Source organism: Anas acuta, chromosome 18 (assembly GCF_963932015.1).
Source record: "Anas acuta chromosome 18, bAnaAcu1.1, whole genome shotgun sequence".
Taxonomy (NCBI): domain Eukaryota; kingdom Metazoa; phylum Chordata; class Aves; order Anseriformes; family Anatidae; genus Anas; species Anas acuta.
Window position 1 is genome coordinate 9,411,773 of NC_088996.1, and position 14,807 is coordinate 9,426,579.

Below are 14,807 nucleotides of genomic sequence, written 5' to 3' on the forward strand. Positions count from 1 at the left end.
GTCTGTTTCAGCTTCTTTTGGCAATTCCTTTCTTCCCCTACAGTTGAATACTGTGAAGTAGCTGCTAGCAGGAATTATCTTACAAAAGTATGCACATACTCTGCAAAGTGCCTAAGAAAATGCTTATCTCCAAGCTTTTCATTAAATTCTGTCAACTTCAAAGTGCTTATGCATCTTCACTGAATGCAGACACCCTCTGGAATCGGGACTACATGACATCCTTTTAAATTACCTCCAGGGGTTCTTGCCAGATCATGTCGTAAGCATAGAAATTGTCAACCCGAATCAGAGAACATACATTTTCTTTAGTATCTTCTCTCTGACAAGCAATCAATGTCAAATGCTTTCAGAAGAAGCTACAAGAAAAAGCACTGCATTGTATAACAACAGTTCCATCTGCTCTAGAGATATTTCCTTTCCCACTCATTTGAGTATGCAGTTGACTTAAAACTTCTTGCTATGAGTGCATGTCCCTTACACTGTTCTTTCATAACCCAGTGTCATTGTGCATGCTCTCGTTCACTTAAAACTTTTAGTCCTTAAGTGCAAGAGAAAGAATATTTATTTGGTCCTCGACAGTTGCAAAAACAAGAGGGATATTACCCACAGATGTTCTAAGGCTCTGCACACAGAATTTTAAGATGATTAAGGATTCAAGCATTTATAGTCCAATATTTGTACTTATTCCCCAGTACCACAATTTTAAAATTGACTTTAAGTAGTGTACAAGAGGGTCTCACCGTGATTGAGGCTACCCTCTGAAAAAGCTTTACACAGATTGTCATTTAAGGTTTGATTCAGTTTCTGCTGGAATATTTACAACAGTCTGACACAGCAAGATCCTTGGTAAAAGGATAACACTGCCAGTAGTTAAAAAAAAAAAAAAAAAAAGTATAAAAAAATCACCAAACAGAATCAACACTGATTTCACTGAGGAGAAGCAATCACCTTAATGTTTTCCAAATACTTCCTTTCATTCCTAGTCTTTGATGATCTAATCACTGAAACAATCTGCTTTGCCCTACTTAGTGAAATTTGTTTCTGTGAAAAACAACTTTCTTACTGTGGGAGAACCTGCTATGCTTTCAAATGGGAATCATAACAGCCCAGGTTTCTTTTCTCTCCCTCCAACTTTCTGGTCTCTATTTACAGCCACAGTTGGAGTCAAAATGCTGTCCTCACCACATTGGGCACTGACAAAAAGAAAGCCTCTGGAGTTGTATAATACGGTCAAGCTGCCGGAACAACAAAGGAAGGAACATTATTTATTAAAACTCATTATCTTCGATCACTGCCCATTCCTATTGAAGCATGGCAGGGGGCTTGAAAAGAGAAAGGGAAGGGGAGGAAAACAAATAAATAGTGAGAGCCTGTTCATGTGTGTGTGTGTGTGTCAAAGTATTGGTACAGCCCTCAGATGTCTATCAGGTTTCCAGTATAGCCTTGGGCTAAGCAAAATCTTTGTGACATTGCAGGAGAAACCCCAGTTCCCTTCAAGTTAGACCAGTCTGAGTCAAGGCAATGGAACCAAATTTCTCTTTCTGGCAAAAGCCAGCTTCAGGTCTGACTCCAAACTTGGTGATTCATTCCCTTCACAGAGATGTTAATGCTACATTTCCTGTTCTCCAAGTGCTAACAAGGATGGCATGTTACCTGTGCTGTTGTAGTCATGATCTTAGACCGGAGAGGCCCCACGGCGCAGAGCACAGACAAAAACCAGAAGATAATGAGCACCCCAGAGGACTGAACTCCTCTCAGTCTTTCATATTGAATAAGCAATGTAGCTAACAGCTGTGAAAAGTAAGTACAGGAACATGTGAACACAATCCCATCCCACTGCTCCCCTTATTCACACTCTCATTGGCAGCAGGACCACTTTGAAAAAAGGCCCTATCATAATTTTACAGAAGTCAATGATAAAACTTCCTCTGTCTAAGGGAAGCCTTGAATAACTCTATGAAATAATTTGTTTTTATCACTTTCAGAGCCTCTGCTACATAATCCAATTTTTAAACCAGACGTTGTACCTAGGGCCACACGCAATTACACTTTAGCTATAAATATATTAAACAAATTTAAGACCTGTCATTTCTCCTGTCCAGATGGACAACCATGACTCGTCTAGAAAACAGCATTAAAAATAAATTAAGCTTACCAAGGGAATTAAAAACTTAATGGGCAAATTTTACAGCTTTATTTTTCACACAGCGGCCCCAAGCGTGTTTGTTATCTTAGGTAAAGCAAATTTGGTCTCTGTTTGGTGGAGGAACAACCAACAGATAAAATAATCTGACAAAGTCCAGTACAATACTGAACAATGCACAAGCTGAGCTCTATCATATCTCCCCATTTAGGCAAAGTCATACCCAAATTCTCTCCACACCTGGATCACAAGCCTGGAGAAATAGATGAGAGCAAGGTGGGAGAACAATCTCTCTATTATAAAAATTTCAATTTACATAGGTAAGTCTGCATGAGAGAGATGTCTGTAACTGTGGTCTTATCAGTTGGCAAAATTTGTTTCACTAATCCAAATACTAATCACTCAGTTAAGAGAGCACAGGGTTAGACAATAAATGTAAAGGAACCCCTTTCCTCCTTCATGCATCTAAGTAACAGTTTTCTTACTAGTCCCAATTAACAGAAAACAGCTACGAACCATAGTGATGCCAACAATCAAGGGAGTCACAAAATAGACTGGTGGTGGCGTTCTGCTTTGCAGGAGCTCATGGAAAGAGTAGAAGAGATCTGCCCAGCTCACGCACCACAGCAGGACACCGAACAGCTGAAAGTAGTCAAACAGAAACTGCATTTGGTAAACTCATCTCCAAGGGCAATCACATGGCTAGCAAAACCATTACGATTCAAAGACTCCCATTGAGACAGAAAAACAAAACACTGCTACAGTGACCAGCTGCATTTAGCCTAATGGAACTGTCCCGCTGCAATCAAACGAAGGATCCAGTCTCAACTGTTTTGCAAGGGATGTGCAAACAACTAGGAGAAAGATTAATGTAGTTACCTGTTGGGTTTTTTCTTTTTTTCCTCCCCTCCCATACTAGTCAGTTTTAATTAGAAACACAGGCAGCATGTAGATTAAAGGCAGACATGCTCTGAAGCAGATGCCTGGAATTTTTCTCCAGGATAACCCAATTCTCTCATGGTCTATGGGAAGTGACTTGCTTGCTTTCCTTAGACCTAGCCATTTATAAACCAGAGGAACTGTTGACATCAGCCATCTCTTAGGCACAAGACGCAGACAAGTCACATAGCTGTTAAGTGGGTAGAGTGGCTTGAAAAAATACTTTCCTGTGCTTATTTTCACAATGAGATGAAGTTTTCACTGCAGTTACCTTTAGGTCATTGTTTTGCAGCTTTAACTGGTGTTGGCTCACCAGTGGTGAGCTCTTTAAGTGGTGTTGCTCTTTTCTGCAGAATAATAAACTCCTCACTCCACACAGAAAGGCGTGCTCGCAGGATTTCCCAACAGATGAGCTATCCTTTCGTATGCCTCCTCAGAAATCTGTATGTGTTTCCTATAAGCAAGTTCCCCCATAAACCAGAAAGAATTTTGTTTAAACCCTACCTGCAGTGTTTGCTTTGACACTGAATTAATGCTCATGAACTACAAACTGCAGGTTACTTGCAGAACAGTGCAAAGACATCTTACCGTCTTGAACCTGCTCAACACGGAAAGCACGATGTACCCTCTTTTAGAGTGCTTTAGGTAGAGAAGATAAAAGGGTAACGCAGTCCACAGATAAATGCTAGGAATCCATGCTAGGATGGTATTCTGGAAACACGGCGTCAAGTCTGGATTATCAGTGTGTATCGAAAGATTTGAATCCTGGAGAAAAAAAAATGAGACAGTTATTAACAGAGAGGCAGAAGCACTGCCAACTGGAACATCTGCTTGAGGAAGTTGTATCCAGATTCTGCTGGAGTTAGCAAATGGCCTTAGTAAAAGCTATTCCAACAGCTTGTGGTTAATCTGCTATAGTAAAAGGCCTAAATACAGTTATAAATACTGGCAGAAGCTTAAAAAAAAAAAGAGAGAGAGACTTCTGCCCTCCATCTCAGAGCAGCACACACATTCTGTAGCATACAATTCCATCATTTGTCTCTTTGCTAAGGCTTAGTTACAGGTGATGATATTACAACATTGCTCAGACATTCCCAGCCTGGACTTTGCAGGTGCTAAATCAGAGTTTTCTCTCAAGGCAAAACCCTAGACTTCAGAACTCATCCAGCAAGAATGTCCAGCATTGGAGAAAACAACCAGATTTAGATCAACAGTATGCCTATCTAGAGGAAAAAAAAAAGCATTTGACTAAAATCTCATCATTCTTGCTCATATACCTCTAACAATTATTACTTCCTTGTTCTAAACAAAGGTGGCAGGAATGTATTTTACATGCAAGTAGGAATATGGTTTTCTTGACAACATTGCAAGAAATGCTTTCCATTAGTGACCTAGTACACCATAAATGTCATGCAATTTTTAACTAAGGATTTGAATGCACCACACACAAGCACACAGCTATAAAAGTTCAAACTAAAATAGAAATTTCAGTGTAGTTATGGGGAGCCTTTTTTTAATCAAATCTACTGGAAATTCACAACTTGCAGTTTGCCATCTGACATGTCATCTCCAATGTGGTAGATAATTACTTACTTGCAGGAAATGTAAAATTACTTTCTTGTATCAGTAACAAGCAGATGATAAAACCAAGGCATACTTGAACCACAGATATCTTATCTTTGTGCTAGAATCACTTACTTGTACCTAATTATTTTTGGCTATGAGCTCTCGGTAGAAGCATGTTTCAGTTAAGCCATGCTTCTTCTTCCCACCCCGTACAAATGAAGGGCTGACTATGTCTGAATGTAAATTCTGAAGAAGTATTTCTGAGCCTGCTTTTGTTTACCAGTCCCAAAGAGATGAAATGCTGAAAACAATGGCTAATATTAGAAGTGAAGAGCCACAGTGTGCTTACAACCCTTGGATCTTGGCAATGATCTGTCAGAAGGGCCATGCATCATTGCATCCATCCACTTAACACACTTAAGAGGAGCTCCTAAGTACAATGAAACTACAGAAGTCTTGGCAGGTTGCAGGACGGTTTGGCTGAACTCTAACAGTTTTGTCACTCAGTACTTCAGTTTTGGCACCACTGAAAGACGGATGGCAGAGACCTCTGGAAGCGACAGAGGGTGACACAAATCCCTTGGCTGTGCATCCCAACTGCACCCTTTAGTGCCATGGGGTCACTGTCTCTCCAGCCGAGAAATGGCTCCTTTGAAGGCATACAAGCACCCAGTGTGGGCCTGGGGAATAAAAACATTTCGATTTCCCTAAACGGGTTTGTCCAGACCTAGGGGAAACCGTTCTTGAATCAACAACACAGAGGCAATTACACTGCAATTCAAATACAAGATCAAAACCAAACAAAACTCCAGCCTCGTATTCAAACTATTTCTGTGCTTTCCTCCAGTGAGGCGGTCTCTAAACGCAAGATGACATTTAAAGAGGACCCACTTTTGGCTCATCATCAAAACACTCTGAATGTGACAAGCCCCCCTAGCAGCTCCCCTGCCTAGGGCAGGAGATGCCCTCAGGAAGTTTGGAGCTGAAGGGCTCTTCAGTTCTAAAGCTGGTACTTATCTACCATTTATTCAATAAAATGCTCACTTCCTCTTTAAATTAAATGCGGTTTTGCAGTGTCTTGAGCATGTTCGCATTCCTGCTCTTTTTGCTTGAAAAAAATCCTGGGAAAATTAAAACTGAAGAACAGCAATAACTGGGCACAGAATAAAACAAGGATTCTATTTACAGGAACATTTGTAGAAAAAAAAATTAAAAAGCACACTTAATTTAAACCTTTCCTATAAGACCAGGATGCCCAGAAATGGCTTTCTGTCTGACAGCCACCTAGAAGCTGCCCCAGATGTCCATTAACTTCAGACTGAACACAAGCTGACTATTGTATCCAAGACACAGACTGTATGGCTGCCAAGCCATTTAAAGGTTTTCATTAACTCTTATTTCAACTAGGCAAAAGACTTGCATTTTTGAGCATATAAATACAGCTGGCCACAAAACAAAAATTATGTCCTAGAAAAACATCTAAGATTTTGAAATTCAGCTGAATTATCCCTAAGAATGAAAGTGGAACCTTTCCAAAATTATGTGAATGTACAACCAGCACCCACTCCACGACCAACAGGAGCCTCCTGCTTCAGTGCTTGCATGGCACTTGGGAAAGGGAGGTGTGGACCAAAGGAGAAACCTGCAACCAAGGTGGCAGACCTGACTACCTGCTCCTTTGGTAATGCTTTCCCGGGTCCAGTTCCACCCTGAACCTGATCAGTGAGCTTTCCTGGAAGAGATCTGTTTCTGTAAAAAGATCGTCTTTCAATGCATTGGTGTTTTCTGACAGCAGACTCTTTCCATTCTTGCACACAGTAAGAGGGGTTTTTGTTAGAAGTCAGTACCTAAAACATTTAAGAAGTGTAATTCCACACCAATTACCTCCTTCCCCTAAAACTCTTGCTAAGACTGGACTGTACTGAACAATAGTGCCATACCTTTCACCATTATGTGAATAACGATTTGATTTTTTCTTTAATTTTTTCTTTAATCTGAGAATCCAAAAGATGCATTTCTTACCAGGCTGCATCTATTTATATACAGAGCTGACAGTTCCACTCTGTGCTATAAATCACCGCATGGAAAGTGTATATCCCAACATCCACTCCAACCCTAAGCAGCTCATTTTTTGTCAGAATACGACACTAAGGCTCAAGACAATCTATCCCAACCAAGCCAACATTGTTAAATATTGCTAAATATCCTTTAAATCAGCAACCAAGTCATGGCACTCCACCCCTCAGAACAAATACAAGAAGCAAGAGCCGGAGGGGACCAGATCTGATGCCTACCTTTAAGGCTCCTGCCTTAACCTGGCTTTACCTTTGCTTGTTCTGAACTCTGTCCTGGTAAGCAAGGCAAGCCAAATGCTGCCTGCATCCCATTCTGACTGAGAATAAAAATGCCTACCTTGGGCTGTCTGGGTTTGAGGTCTTTGAGCTGGCTGCTGACAGGTCCAACATGCTGAAGTTGGCTAGCGCACACATCCCTCAGCTCACAGCTCTGTGCTGTCCCCAGAGCTGCTCACCTCCCTGCGTGCATCACAGCAGGGCCCCTTCAGGGAAAACCCACTGGAAACACTTCAAGCAGCTCCACGACACAGGGCTGGGGTGACACAGGGCGAGGATGACCCAAAAACCAGCACTTCACATGAGGCACATCCAGGGAAACACCACTTCCTCTGAAAAGTCATCCCAGAGGAACCAGAACAGCTCGCGTTTCCACCACAGCTACCATCAGCTGGCTTCCCCACAGGCAACACAATCTTCAGGGCAACAACCTGTGACTCCCACGTGGCTCCTCAACGCTACTAAAGAGCTCAGTGGCAACTGTCTAAGCAGCAGCATTCCCTTGGATGCAGTACCACGGATCCGGGTGGAGGCTCTGCTGGTGGGACAAGCATTACAGAAATCCCAACCTGCTGTACTGAACTGCCTGGAGACACAGCTTGCTTAACCCTGTAACGATACTTGAATGTAACAGCAACATCCATGGGAAAAAGATCAGAGGTGCTCGTTACAGCTTCACAGCAGACAAGGGGTCTCCTGGAGAATAAAACTTACAGATCAGTGGGGTTTCCTGCTGGCCAGCTACAAATGTCATGGACGTTGCCCCTTGCAGCATCTTTCCATCATACCCGCCTTCCAGTCACAATCTTTGGATAAACATGACCCTCTGTGCAGCAGGGCTCACATTTAGATGATCAGTTTTAAGTACATGGTCTTGATTTACAGGACGATGTTCAATAAGGAAAGCCCTGAGCAACATTAAATCTGTTCTAATACTTAATATTTTCTATTACACTTTCCCTCTGGAAAAGAAAACTGCTATTGAAAAGGCCATTTTTAAAACTGGTAATGGCCATAAGGGAAACAACTGTACAGAGCAATATATCTTGGGCTTCTCGCACATCACCCCTTACAGCTTTCAAAGAAACAGAGGAACAAACAGAGAGCCTAAAGCTGCACTGAAAAACAAGCAGTGAAATTCCTGTCTCTCCCTTTCCCAAGCCCCCATGATGGTATTAACGGAGCATGATGAGAAAGACCAGTTACGGTTCTGGTCTTGGTTTTAAGTTTAAACCAACTCCTAGTCTACCACAGAAGTTTAAAATAAAAGTGCCTTCCACTGGCTTGACCCAGCAAACAGCTGATGCTGCAATAATGCTCCTCACACAGCCTGCAAAGGAAAGCTTCCAAACCCTAGGGAAGATTTATCTTTTGTAAACTCAAGCAGTTATCTTCACTGAATAGATAAATTAATACGTGTTTCTCCCTAAGAATACTACAGAGCACAAAGAATTGCAAAAATGGCAGGAAACACAAATTCATTCTTTATCTGTTGGGAATGTGAAGGCCACTGTGCTGATGTCATTCACACTGTCCCAAGGTTAATATGTGCTGTACCATTGATTCTCTGCCGGTTATCACTAGTCAGTAGGTTATTTAAGATTAAAAATCAGATAAAAAAAAAAAAAAAAAAAGAAAAAAAGCTGGCTGCAAAGATACACAGGAAAAGGGAAGTGAATAACTGAAAGTAACAACTCTTCCCTGCAGCAAATGACCATGGAAATAGCTTCTCTTGTAGAAGAGACTGACAGTCAGGACTTCAATGCAGAAAAGACTTCTTACCCTCTTGCCCCTAGATTTATTAAGTATCCTGCCAGTCAGTTTCACTTGCACAGCCTGGCAAAAAAATAATTATGGTTTGCTCTCAGCTCTATTGCACGGCATCCTCACAAACACAAGGGCTGCTCTGCAGTTACAGCTCTGAACCACAACACCAAAAAATATCTGGGCTCAGTCTTAGCTACAGCACAGGCTTCATCTCAGCCTGTGTCTCACCTCCCTCTTCCAGCTGCTGTCCATCCCCTCTGCTTGTTCCCTGCTGGTAAACTCTTCAGGGCAAACTCTAGTAATCGTCTGAGAGCACAATTGCAAACAAGCTCGCTGCTCTACTTCTCCAGAAGGCTGCCAGTTTCAAATGGCCTTTTCAGAGCAAGATCATTCATCTGCATTTCCAAAGGCACAGTTTCACCCTTGTGCACAGAAAGAGTAACACGCTTCATTAATCCACAGTGACTGCGGCACAACTCAATTCCCTTATGTGATTACACAAACAACTCCCCCCCCCCCCCCCCCCCCCTCCCTTTAAAACAGGGCAAAAGACAATGACATTCTCCACTGCAACACCAGAGCAACACTCCTTGGAAAGAAGATGGGGCTGAAAGTACATGTTTAATTGTATGGCAATAACCAGAGTGGTTTTTTGTTTACAAAACACACCGCAACACTTATCTACATCAGTGAAGGCCAGCATGCGGGACACTGAACTTTCTTTTCCAATGGTAAATTTAGTGGCTTATTTTAAGAGATCAAATAACCTTGCACAAGATTATAGCCTGTACGAGGTAGCTTATGGTTGTGGACTGAACATCCAAAAATCACGGTAGGCCACAGAGGTGGTGGCCTGAGGTGACAGTCACTGGGGGAGACCAAGTCCTGAGAGAAGTCAAACCCAGCAGCAGGCTGGAGGGCAAGGCCACGCTGGCTGCTAACGAGCTTTAATGCCAAAATGAAGCCTGGCTTATCGCTCCCAGAATTGCCCTAGGCTCACCTAACACAGATGAGCACTTGCGCTCTACCTACCTTCTGGGATTAATCTGCATGAACTATACCCATCTCTCAGTCTGCAGACCTACTTATTTCAGTCATTTTTATTCAGAAAAAGAGCAAATGCCACAGTCTTGCCCGAAACCATGACAGTAGTTTCAGTGAGAAAAACCTGGCAAAGCACCGCTACGGGTATCACCATCAGGAAATGAATGCTCTCCCTCAACTACTCTCTCCCCTTCTTCATAAAGGGAAGGCTGGCCTTCGGTGTCGTGAAGTCAAAAAATTCAGAGATAAAGAAAAGATGGAATCAGGTGACTACAGAAAAGGAATATGCTAATCACAGAATAAGGTCCTGGTATGTTGTCTTACCCCAAACAAATTGAATGCAAAGTTTCTATCCAACACCAGCTGAGCAATGTGAACGTAAAGCTTAAAACTTGATTTTCAACACCTAGAAAACCTGTATTTCTAAACTAATCATGTTTAACTATGATCTATACAAACATCCTGCAACTGAACCTGCCCAGGAAGCGCTGATATGAAGAGGAATGCCATCATTAAAGAATTTCTGTAGCCAGCAATAGCCCAATTGCAAAATGCTTACAGTAATGACACACCAAATACCCAAACAAGGCAGACCTTGCACACTTTGCCACAAAGAGGCTTAGACACAGAAAGTTACTATTTTTATTTTTTTTAGGTCACCAACATTTAAGCAAGAGTTACCAACTCTGTAGTGGGACAAGAGAAAAAAAAAGGGGAAAAAAGAAGCAGACAATATAGTGTTGATACATATGAAGATCGCTAATGGCTACAATTTTCCATTCAACAGAACTTCTGATAGTAAACCAGTTCCCCGGAGAACATATCTTGCTTTTTCAAAGGAAATAAAAAATAAAAGCCTAAAGTTTCTTTTTTTCCTTTTTTATTTTTAATGCTTTTTGTTCCACTGTCTGCTTTCACCTCCCATGTCAGTAATAGAAAGATGATATGCAGAATGCAGGGAATTTTTCCCTTTGATTTTCCCATGTTTCCAAATATACTTAATAGCAAAGAGAAATGAAAGAGGAAGAAAACTGTGTGTAAGGGGAGGAGGAGATTCTAGAATACATGTAAGTCAACTGGGGGAAAAGGAAGAAATTAGGATTATACATTTTTAATTGCATAAACATCAAATGTATTTCTGTATTCTGAGAAATTTTTGAAAAGAAAAATAAGTCATTATTTGTGGAACCAAATGACTTTGAAATTCAGGAAAACCCTCGTGAAACATTTTTTCTCCTCCCTCTTCCCTCATTCCTCTCTGTGGTCTGATTCAGAGCTTTATGACACCAACACGTGGTATTACTGCAAAGGATCTAAGTTCTACTGCATTGACTTTGCCCCTCACACTGCTGTCACGTTAGCACAGGGACGAGGTGCCAGCTCACACAGGCCTAAGACAGAAGCAAGGCTGTTGGTTGTGTAAAAGCATAAATGCGTTCCTCTGGCTGCTTGCCTGCTATGCTGTCCTTCAGCTCTGCCAAATAACGTGTGACTGGATAATGGCCCATCATATTCGCGGCAGTATCAGGAGACAAATGGAGCATTAGCTCACTGGAAAAATCAAAGATCCCATTTAATAGGTTTCTCAAAGGAATTTTTTTTTAAATTAAATTTTAAACAGTAAGAGCCTCTTCATTTTAATATATTACAGATTTACGTGCGCAGAAAGGAAAGGACTATATCTCCAGTAGCATAGCAAATTGCCTACCAGGTAGGTTAGCCCCATCTTAAAACGCTTTATACTCTTAACTGGAGCGATTAAATGAGCTCCATTTTAAGGAGCTCCTCAAGTATGCCACATTTTATTTCAAATATTTTTTCTCAGGAGGCAAACTTTATCGAATTCCTAAGTCCCAGCCACTTCAGCTTGTACGTACCGACTGCGTCACTTAAACTAAAAAGTCAGAGCTGTGACCAGGGAGAAACAGCTGTGTCAGAAGCTGACGAACATATCTGACCTTGGGATTTGCTACAGATAGTCTCCTTCTGGGGCTTTAATTCACAGTCAAAGCAAGGGGGGGACCTTGCCTCCCTACAACAGGATCCCAGTTCCATACCTGCTCCACCCTGAGGCACCCTCGAGCTTTACTGTGCCACCCCCAAAACCACACGAAAGGGAAGGATAAGCGGGGCTTTGGGACCAAAATGCCTTCTGGAAGCATCTCCCACAAAGCAGCATGCAGCTGGGCACTAAGGACTGCCCTGATTTTTTGCCCTGTCAGCATGCTGGCTTGAAGGAAATGGCAATCGCCGATTCCCTTTAAAAACATGAGCAATCACATTCACATATTCCAGTGAAACAAATGTCATTTTTATGAGCTTCATTAATTGGCAACTGCCACTGAGGGACTCCACAAATCCTCGATATTGGCAGCTTTCACTGGCACTAAGTTTTGCTCACAAGTTTCAAATCCAGACTTCGTCTCTCCCAGACAGATTCCAGTACAGTCTATTACTGTTCATGCACAGATGAATGGTAACAGGTCCCTGCTAATGCTCCAGATCTAATAACAAATATTTATACTTCTCTTGACATTGCTGAGTTTGATGCCCATATCCTTTATTAACAGCTTCCATTCAAGTCAGTTCGAGAATGTTAATTATTGAGGATTTAAACATGAGTACTCAATTGCTTTTAAATTCAGGATGTTACCAACACAGCCACCCTTTGCGAGAGAATAACTTCCCAGACCTGACATCTGAAGAGACCACTCAAGCCACCTACTTTGATCGCCGACCTAACATGAGACAGAACACAGACGCCCGACACGATAGTTTGTGGAGAGATTTATGTAATTGGGAGCCTGTTATCTGAAAGTGAATGCAGTTAACAAAGATTATGTGCAGGTCTGTGTCATTTTAAAGGATCTATAAACACTGAACTTTCTGTGTTTATTATAGCGTGGCAGAAGGGGAAGCCGATGTATACAGAACAGCCAGTCCGGATGATGCCACCCTACTGCTGAATCCCTCCTCTGCAATGACCTGCTACCACCTTTTGCTTCATTCTTCCTCTGCTGGAACTAGCTGAGCTGAAACAGCAACAGAATAATTGAAATGTTAGGTGTCAGGTTTTATTATTAATTTAGGGACAGATAACATAAGCTTTTTTGTTTTAATAAACTTGTACACGTGTTACGAGCACGTTGTTTGTCATCTCCCTTGCAAGATGTATTTTCCCCTCCTACACCTATTCTAAGTCATCTTGAATTGAAAACAGAAACGTAAGCATGATACACGAGGAAGCAAGAAGAGAAATTATGCAGAGGGGAGAAGGGTGGCACTGTGAACTAACAGAGCAGGAAGCTGCATTTCCAGTGAACGGCATGACATTTAGTCCAAACCCAACCAAATTTCACAAAATGATTCAAAGTGAAGGACTATCTGCAAACATAAAGGTTAATGGGGTGCTTGTGTTCGGATATATGAGACTCTCTCAAAGACAAGTCTGAGGTATTGTTTACTTCTGAGAGTTGCTGCAACTTCCTGGTGAATTACTCAAGAGCCTCTGGATGTGCAATGAGACAGCACTCCACGTGGGACAGAAAAAAAAGGAAAAAACAGATGTCAGGATACCAAGACACAAGTAGCTGAGAAATCCGAGCTCTATGGGCTAAGCAAGATCAAAAGAAACAAGCCCAGATCTCACCAACAACTGACTAGAAGCTGTGGTCTCTCACATGAGGTACTTTGTCACTTGTCCTTTTTGTGCTGAAAAAAATAAGAAAACAGAAGCTCCTCCTCATGCCTATGCACAGACTGTTTGTAGGTTACAGTGTCAATGCAACCCATCATCCCAACAATACCCGATACTGCCGAGATGAAGCGGTTTATCCCAACAGCCATAGTGCCAGCTCACACCCAGAGAGTCTGAGCCACAGAAAGACAAGTCTACACACTGGAGCACAGTTTGTTTTTCTAAGCTCACGTTGTTTCCTCACCTGCCCAAAACACTCCTACAGCTGAACTCCCCCTGGGAGACCACCCTGTTCGCTTCTGGGAGGAACCACTCATGTCCCACTGCAGCAGAGGACACGAGCAATAAAGCAATAATTCAGCAGTGTCTGCTTCTCCTGTACAGAGATTGTGGATCACATTAATTGGTACATCATTCCAGCAGTAAGTATGTGACAATAAAAGGTAATTGTGAACAATAGTAAATAACACACCCACACAAGATAGTCCATAGGTGTGTGCTATCACATTTGCCTCTTCCCAAAAGGCATTCAGCATGGGAATACAACCAGGCGGTATCGACAACTAGCTTCTAATTCCCAGGTTAAGTATACAGTGTATTTCTAGGTGTTCAGATTATGAGATTGCTTGTACTGCCTTTTGAAAATAAAATGTCCTGGTTGTTTCTCTTTTATATATAGAATAATCTATATTTGTATGCAGATTGCATGTTCAACAGGTAAAGCAGTAGCTAGAAGCCAGAAGCTTTCATAAATTCCTAATGTGACTGAGAGTGTTTTCCTTAGTTTTTCATTTCTAAAATGGGTTGAACAGGAAATTATTTTACCTCTGTGTAAACACACAAAGCCAGCCCCTCGACATTTCCAGCAAAATTCCCCACCCTGCATCAGGGTGAAGAGTTGAAACCTTAACACTTTCGATAAGCCAAAAAACCCAAGATAAGTCAATCATCTCTTAAAGTTGATTTAGCTAAAACTAAATATTTTCATGAGCTAACTCTGAACTGTTTTGTTTTGATTCTGATCTCCTTTTAACAAGAAACTATTGTAGTTGGTTTAAACTCCAGAATGAAGAACTGTTTAAATTGGAAGATTGTGTTTCCTTTCACTCGAAACAGTTTTAAAACTGACACCAGTATGCCATTCAGCTTCCAAAAATATCCAGTTTATTTGGCAAAATTTGGGGAAAGAGTTGAAGTTCACAAGCTATGAAAAAGTGAGCATTTAAACTAGTTCACATTTTATCAAAGCCTGGATCTGAACTGCAAGGCTGAACACCATCAGTTTATGTGCACAGGCCAG

General features: G+C 41.7%; 1 protein-coding gene across 3 annotated transcripts in view; it reads right to left on the minus strand.

The window, feature by feature from the left end:
- The window catches only part of ABCC3 (ATP binding cassette subfamily C member 3), a 48,306-nt gene that overhangs the window by 30,685 nt on the left and 2,814 nt on the right, over positions 1-14,807 (minus strand). For all 3 annotated transcript variants that reach the window (XM_068654711.1, XM_068654712.1, XM_068654713.1), the window contains exons 2-4: positions 3,671-3,847; positions 2,660-2,785; positions 1,654-1,791 (exon numbers count right to left, since the gene is read on the minus strand). In XM_068654711.1, coding sequence (XP_068510812.1) covers positions 1,654-1,791; positions 2,660-2,785; positions 3,671-3,847 — 441 coding nt within the window. The remainder of the gene's footprint in view (positions 1-1,653; positions 1,792-2,659; positions 2,786-3,670; positions 3,848-14,807) is intronic.